This window comes from Nicotiana attenuata, unplaced genomic scaffold (assembly GCF_001879085.1).
Source record: "Nicotiana attenuata strain UT unplaced genomic scaffold, NIATTr2, whole genome shotgun sequence".
Classification (NCBI taxonomy): Eukaryota; Viridiplantae; Streptophyta; class Magnoliopsida; order Solanales; family Solanaceae; genus Nicotiana; species Nicotiana attenuata.
Window position 1 is genome coordinate 108,557 of NW_017671237.1, and position 8,297 is coordinate 116,853.

The 8,297-nt window shown below is 37.7% G+C and overlaps 1 protein-coding gene across 1 annotated transcript; it reads right to left on the reverse strand.

The window, feature by feature from the left end:
- Positions 1-689: 689 nt before the first annotated feature.
- Positions 690-7,084, reverse strand: LOC109206930 (uncharacterized protein C23H3.12c). The gene is made up of 8 exons (XM_019369803.1): positions 6,503-7,084; positions 6,325-6,389; positions 6,144-6,242; positions 5,382-5,429; positions 2,841-2,910; positions 2,598-2,669; positions 2,068-2,196; positions 690-1,366 (listed from the first exon to the last, which is right to left on the reverse strand). Exons 1-8 carry the CDS (start codon positions 6,698-6,700, stop codon positions 1,223-1,225), a joined length of 825 nt encoding a protein of 274 aa, XP_019225348.1. The 5' UTR covers positions 6,701-7,084; the 3' UTR covers positions 690-1,222.
- Positions 7,085-8,297: the final 1,213 nt, after the last annotated feature.

Here is an 8,297-nt window from a genome sequence, read left to right on the forward strand (position 1 = left end):
GGTATGGAGGACGAGGATTAGAGTAGTAGAGTAGGTAATCTAGAGTGTTCATAACAGTAGTATTGGCACGCAGTCTTGCTTTCTGAGGGTAGTAGGTTTTATGACTAACCGTTATTTTCTTTCATTGTTGATCACATTACTGTCTTGTTGTTTTTATTCTGCTTTTATATGCCTTTTTGGTACTGGTCTTTCTTGTTTATATTTTCATTAATGTGGTGCTTATGCTTTCTTGAGCCGAGAGTCTATTGGAAACAACCTCACCAAACCCCACGGTGTGGGATAATAACATGAATCATTTCAAGCGCGCCACTTTAAACATACAGCCTACCCTTTAGTTGCATTAAGTTTACATCTTCAATCAACCAAATACGCGTCAATTCCAAATTAACTCAAGGTGGCAATATAAATCCACTAAATCACATTATATTTTTTTAAAATTCAGATTTAAGGGTTTTTTACGGTTCCAGTCCAACTTGCACACACCTAAATAATATAAGCTTTTAATATAACCCCAAGCATGTACCTCCCCTTGCACCTGTGCTGATTGTCCAAGCCAAGGATTTACTCTCAAAAAGTTAAAAGCTTGTTCAAGGAAGATTTCTTATGAGACAAGTTTAAAAGATGCTCAAGCATTCAGGTTTTGCATCAACGTTGGTTTGGTTTCATGCAGTGCATCTGAAGTCCAAACATAAAACTACCAATCAATCTAACATTCATGGTCAAGCACCTAAACGCTTTAATAAAGGTTGGTTCATGAAGCTACAATTTTGAAACAAAGCTTCTTAGCAACTGCTAAAACAAAATAAAGAAATACAACTATCACGTTCACTACACCAAGCTATAGTTCAAGGAAAATATTATCACAGGAAAGACAATTGAATCAAGGAAACTTATGGGTAACATGTTTGTTAGTCAGTGGCAACGATGCAGATAATGTTTGTCATAACGTTGTCATTCTTGCTATGTCGGTTCCAAGAGATGTCACAAGGTAACAAATGCATAGAGGCAGAGCTATCTGAACCAGCTGGGCACCTTCCCAGCCTCCAGAAAAAAATACAGGAGATCAGCATTTTGTTGAGTTTTCCTAAGTACTTGCTAAAACTAATGAAATTTCTTGGTTCCCCATAGCCTTAAGCATCTAAGAAGTTGCTCCAGTCATTCAAATTCTCATAAACTGTTAGCTCATTGATATGGAACGAACTGCAGCAATTGGTACATTCAGCTATAGTGAATCTCTGTACTTAATAACATCCATTGTGTTCAAGCTAAATCTCTGGCAGATATCAGATATGATCGGCTCACTTAGACTATTATTTGCTTCTGCAGATCGAATAAGCTTTTGAAGGTCTTCGGATGGCAGTAATACCTGTATACCAGCAAGTGCAAGACCGCAGTCAATATGCATTTCACAGGCATTTTTCAAAAGCAGCATAAACAAACGAACGACTCCAACCAATAACTACAAGATGATCCAGCCAGGTCATGCTTTACAAACATGGAAGCAAGTATACAATACAAGGATAAATGTTACAGAATAGAAGCAACTCAATAATTAGTAGAACTAGATGGAGGAGGGGGGAAGGGAACAGAGAGAGAGAGAGAGATGCCTAGATTGAACGTAAGATCAGGTTTTAGAAGCAAAAGTGTGCATCTCAAAAACTACTACTTTGATAATGCAGAAAATTGATGCATGCATCACCAAGATTCTTTATATCTAAAAAAGGTGTATGATGCAGATTCAAGTAACAATGGCATTACCACTATATCCTGCAATAGAGTGACTAAAGAAGAACTGCTAAGGAAGCAGAAAACAAAGGAACGCAATAAATTTTTGGTAATTGTCCTAGTTAAGTTCCAAAAAGACGGACAAATTAGAATATGATGTACACAGGATTAATGATGCATGTAGGACAGCAGAAAACAAAGAAGACAAAAGAAAATTTAATAATTTTTCCAGCTAAGTTCCAAAAAGATGGATAAATTAGAATATGTTGCACATAGCCATATTCCCAGTAACACATCGCACTCATTTCAAATTATTCTGCAGGGTATTAAGTGAAATTCTACCCATGGTGGACGACAGCTGTTCGCTCTCTGCGGGTCATCTTTTGTGTTTGTACTCTTGTCTGTTGTTCCTTCATCTGACTTCTGGTGATAGGAGCTGTCTGTAACTAATTGAAGAAGTTTTTCACTTCCCTGAAGATCCAAAAAACGTAAAGGTAATTAGCAACCTAAAAAGCAGGAGCTCTTCAGAAGAGAAGACAAATTATTGAAGCAACATAGTAAATACAAAAATCAATAACTAGAATGTCTGTAAGCACACATTAAACTTCAGGGGGCGCACATTGAACTTCAAGAACTAAATGACTTGAAAGAGTGGAAGGAAGGGGAGGAAGTGTACTGGACAGATACAAAAGAAAGCTGTGCAATGAAATGGAATCACATGATGGATAATTGTGATCCATATATGAGTATGCACGTGCATATATGTCTACTTTTGCCAAAGCAATCTACAAAGAGGAACTATTTACATCTATTCTGCTATGAAAGGTATGTGAGTATTCTCTACATTCTAATCAGTTCTAAACATTATTCACCTGAAGAGCTCTCCAGTGAGAGTATGTCCGAAATAAGACCCAAAAGAATGGTATATTAGGCAAGGGTAGCACCTGCATGACATGGAAATAATTGAGAAAAGCAAGAGAATTAGAACACTTCAAATCAAGACGATCACATCAAAAAGAGGTGCATAGTAAGAAAAAGCCTACATCTCGATATGATCAGAAAGAAAAAAAAAACTAAAGAAGCGACTTGACATTCCATAAATAGTGTATAAATACCATGAAAACTGATGTCAGTGGAAGCAATATAACTGATCCATACAAATACTTCTTGTGGATGATAGCCCCCCTGATAGTAAAATCATACATTAATATGAATATATATTGAAGGAAAGAGTATTTGAATTAAATTTGATTGACAACACCTGAAGTAAAATCCAGAAAGTAGGAAAGCATCATCGTTTTTTTTTGGCAAAGGAAAGCATCATCCTTAAAATAGCAAATACTCATTCAGGGTTCAGAAAGAGGAGAATTGACTGGGTGACTTGGTCAAGGTTAAAATGATTTTGTTCCATTGTCCCTTGGCATGACTTCAATCAGATACAAATCAATGGTATAGTCTTTTGAAAAAACATATAGTTACTTAAGATATTCATGCCAGTAACACAAGGAAGTTTCTTTTCTGTAAAATGAAATGCATCCTCAAGGATTAGTATCTCAAACAGTGAGGTAATCTTCAGGATCTATTTCAAGGTATTGAATCCAGAGTCAAAAAATAATAAAAACAGCTACACATTTGCAGGCAAGAGGATGAATTTGATGTTCACATCAGAATCTGAGAAGAATGGAAGTGTCAATGCTTTTGCCTGACCACCACGATTAAGTTCCCAAGTGTGATTTATGACCATTGAAAGCCCTTGCTTCATTTGGTCTAGTATAGATTATGAATGCAAAATACTCTAATCGTAGTTAGAATACGATCCTCCAAAGCAGAAAAAGCTTTTAAATACCAACCAATCATATTCAGGATTTGAGCCCTTTGGATCAGGAGATTCAAGCATCTGCTTTCCACAGTGAATAATATAATAGACAATTTGCAGTAGTGCAGAAACCACATAGAAAGAGAGGCGGCTTGCAGGAAAAGGTATGAGGTAATAGAAAAGGCTAAAAGAATTGCTTCTTGTGACCCTCATGCTATAGTAGCTGACTGTATTGCATACACAGGATGGGAAATTTGTTTTAGAAGAAACAGTAATGATTAGGAACTTGCCAGAGTATTCCAACTCTTGCAACTATTGGGAAATTTTCAAAGTTCACCCATCAACTCAGACTCTCTCCATTGGTATCGCAGAAGGATGGGCTATCACCATAAACTCTTGCTACAAATGGCTGGATCAATCTTCCGCCACAAGTACAAGACTAGAATGGCCTTGGAAACAAACCTGGAGTTCTAAAGCACCCCACAAAGTAAGCATGTTTCTGCTGGACACTTGCACACGAGGCTATTCTAGTACAACATAACCTCCAACAAAGAGGCATGAACTTTTGCAACAAGTGCTACATGTCTGAGAAGGTAGAAGAAGATGCAAATCACCACTTCCTTCACTGGTTGCTTCTCAGCATTTTTTGGTGTCACATGGGCAATGCCAAAATCTCTTCTCTACTGCTGGACATGGAAAGGAGCAGGAAAAGGCAGGAAGAAAATTTGGAAAACCCTATCAGTCAGCATTTGGTGGATCATTTGGAAAGAAAGGAATCTCAGATGTTTTGAAGGCAAAAGAGAGAACATCACAAGCTAAAGGTCAATGTCTTATCTCTCTTAGCCTTTTGGTGCAACATGGAAAATGTATATGGTGTAGATATCTTCTTAGATTCTCTCAGTTATCTCTCAGGCTAAAGTAGGTAGGAACTGAGTTTTTGAAGGTTCCTGGATATGGAAATTGAATTACTTGTAAGGATCCTAATGTAACCACTGCACAATCTTGGTGCTTCTTTTGTTTCTAAAATGCTCACTTATTAAAAAATTGCTTCTAGAAACATTAAGAAAAGAAAAAGGATCACAAAAAGAAGATCGGAGCTAAACTGTTAACTTTAGGAGTGGTGGGACAGAACAACGAAAGAAACATCTAGGAAGAATTCTCAAAGAATTGAAAAGGAAATAAAATGATGCGGAAGAATATTAGAATTCAAAGAAGGAAGATTATATTGAAGTATTATTACAAAGTTAGCGAACCATCATAACGAGGTTCAATTTGACTTCTTGAATTTTGTTAGAGCGGAAAGGAGTAGCATTAGTATTATTAAGTATAAAGTGTGTCAAACATTTGGGAAGGCCCAAAGAGGAAAGAGGATCAGATAAATTGGGATAGAGGGATTAAATTGTTTTTTTTATTTAGTAAAACTGTTTTCTTTTCTAAGTGCAAGATAAAAAACAGTCAATTTTGTGTTCAAGGATTGAGTCATGATCTTCCGGTACATTGCTAATTGGCTTGCACTCAAAATTGCCATAAATCATAACTGTAGAAATCAATGCTAAATCTTCTGTTATACAGGTAGAGGCCAGCCAAAACAAGAGTTCCAGAAACAAGAGATAAATGCCTTAGGTTTAGAACATATGATATCCCAAGTAAAAATAGAAGTTTCTTTATATTGGAGTAAGAGATATCATGAAAGAGGATGCAACATGGATTGAATAGCATAATTACAAGACCTTCTGATAAAGGGAAACTATGAAGGAGATAAATTTTAACAAACAACAAGTGACTCTGTGCAAAGAAGCATAAACACAGCAACTAAAGAAAGAAGCATTTTATACCCTACCTCGAGGCAATATGACGTAGCCTCCGTCGAACAAGCCGTCCATTTAAACTGTGCAGAATGAAAGACAACATTGGAGCAAACAGCTGGATAACATAGAAACTAAAGGTAGAGGTGCTCATGTAATGTGACTTTCCTCCTTTTTGTTTAAGCACACGTAATCCAAGAGATAAAAGATAAAACATGGTACATAAAATTGAAGAAATTCGAGCAATACTATGGATAAGAAATGTGAATGACATCGTGAATGTGGATATAAATTTAATCAACAATTCAAAGTGAAATCAGAGATATCGAAGCCAAACAAATTATCTCCAATTTTATTCAATAAAAGTACATAAAGCCATCTCTTTCTCCAAATAACTCCCATTCTATAAGGCCATGAAATGACATGATAACTTAGGGATAAGATAGTCTCTGGCCCGTATATTGATGGAATACTACTACTTTCATTCTCTCCTAGTCAACTCCGACCAATTAAACTTTTATATTTACTTGCTCGTGTCAAGCTAAGAAGAGTTACAGTTCTCTTAACAAATTTGAAAAGGAGGTTGAGTCTCCATATCACATTTGTTTAACTTTGAATTCAAGTACTGACACTGTCTTTTTATATACTCATTAATAAAAATAATAGGACCTACAATTATTCAGGTTTCTCTATGACTAAAAGGAACACTTGCATTACACAGAAAAAATCCTGCACCACACAAATCAAGCTCCAACTCTATAAATTCAAAAAAGAAAAAAGGAGAGAGAGGCACAGACCTTGAGGGATAGGTAATGTCCACACGCGTTACCTCCTTAGGAATGGATTTCAAAAAGATCTCCGAAGGCTTAACACGAGAGAGAAGCCGCAACCCTAGCCTAATATCACCAATTATCTAATTAGTTTCAGAATATTCCGTTATAGTGCAGTACTTCTTTCTGAAGAAAAGCTAGAAATTACCCGTGAAGTTTGTTCTTTAAACTTCCTTCCGGTGCTTTTTCCAAATTACTCCAAGCTCTATTCATCTAAATACAGTAACAAACATTGCAACCATTTCAACACCTCAACTTGAAATGTAATTTCAACCAAAATATAAATTTAACATTAAATAAAAAGAAGGTAGTAAAAGAACTAGGACCTTATTGGAGGCGAAATCAATGACGAGTTCGAGATTAGCTTTCGAGGAGTCATGAGTAGATTTGGAGATCTTTCTCCAGAGGTCTTTGAATGTAGAAGGAGTATTTGAAGACTGAGCTTCCGATTGTGATGACTCGATCGCTCGGCTGAAGCACCAGTTCCTGCCTCTGATTGGAAACACTACTAACCTAGCTTTCATGATCGATTCAATGCACGATTATCAACAAAATGAAGAATGAAGATTGTTCGATTGATTATATTGTAAACACAAACGTAAAACCAACGGAATACGCGAGTGACGGAAGAAGCTGATTCTGAGGAACAGTGCAGATTGATTTCAGGAAAACAAGGCGCAGCGTAGAGCAGAAAAAACTGGGGAAGTGTAACTGTCTTTTAAGAGAATTGAATACAAAAGAGAACCGAGCGCCGAAAGTGAAGCTGAATGAAGGAAGGTGCAGCTCGCGCACTCAAACAAGCCACCGTTCCGTACCAGTAACAAGGCTTTGTCTACGTGGCTAGACCTTAAGAATTTGGCGCCGCCCTCGTAGGACGTGTCTTTGAATTTCACCGGATTCACACCTCAGCCCTAAGTGGGCACTCTTCTAAGTCTTAACGTTGGGTTAGAATTAAAATACATACTTTAATACTCATTAATTTTGCACTAGAGGTTTTTGATCGAAAGCGTGTTTGGTTGGAATTTGAAGTTCTTAGGCTTGAATCCTTGATTAATTCGTATTTTCGGTGTTGTTTTAGATGGTTTAAGGATTGGTACAAGTTTGAATGATGTTATGGGATATGTCTGCAGGTTTGGTTGAGGTCCTGGGGGCCTCGGGTGTGTTCCGGGTGCTCAACGGAGCACTTTGGAGTTGGAAAATATTGCAGAAAATTGAACTCAGCTGTTGCAGACTTTTCCTCTTCGCGATCGCGGCCTCCCTCTCGCGTTCGCATAGTGTAATCTTGGAGGGAGGCCAGTTTCTTCATCGCGTTCGCATAAACTTCATCGCGTTTGCGTACCTATGCCAGTCAGTTCTTCGCGTTCGCGAACCCTTGCACGCGTTCGCGTAGAACAATTTCTGGACCTCAGCATTTTTCCTTAATCGCGATCGCGTTACAGGCCACGCGTTCGCGTAGCTTTAAAAATCCCAGGCCTTCGCGTTCGCATCCTACTCCTCGCGATCGCGAAGAGCATATCTGACATCTTCCATCTTTCTTCTCCGCGAACGCGATCTAATCTCCGCGTTCGCGATGCATTGAGTGTCTGGACAGTATTTAACATTTCAAAAACGAGGGTTAGCCATTTTTAACAAAACTCAAGCTAGAGAGCTCGGATTTGGGAGAAATTTCGAGGGATTTTCGAGAGCAATGATTGGGTAACGATTCTCTACTCTCTTATGCTTAATACCCACTAATCTAATCACGATTTCACCTTTAAATTTCGAATTTTGAATGAAAATTGGGTGAAAGTTCATAGACCAAACTATTGGGGTTTGAGGGGGCATTTGACCTCCGATTTGGGAGTTTTTTATATGGTTAGACTCGTGAGAGTACGAGGATTCTGAAAATGTAAAAATTATTCGATTTTGGGGCGTTTGCCTGGAGGGCATTTTGGTCATTTCACCTAATTTTACGCCGTAGCTTTGAATTTATTAGCAAAACCAGGTGTTTGCGATGTTATTTACAATATGTAATTGAATTGAATAGATTTGAGCCATTTGGAGTCGGATACTCGTGGCAAGAGCGTGATTTCTAGTTGATATTGAGCCGGTTCGAGGTAAGTGGCTTGTCTAACCTTGTGT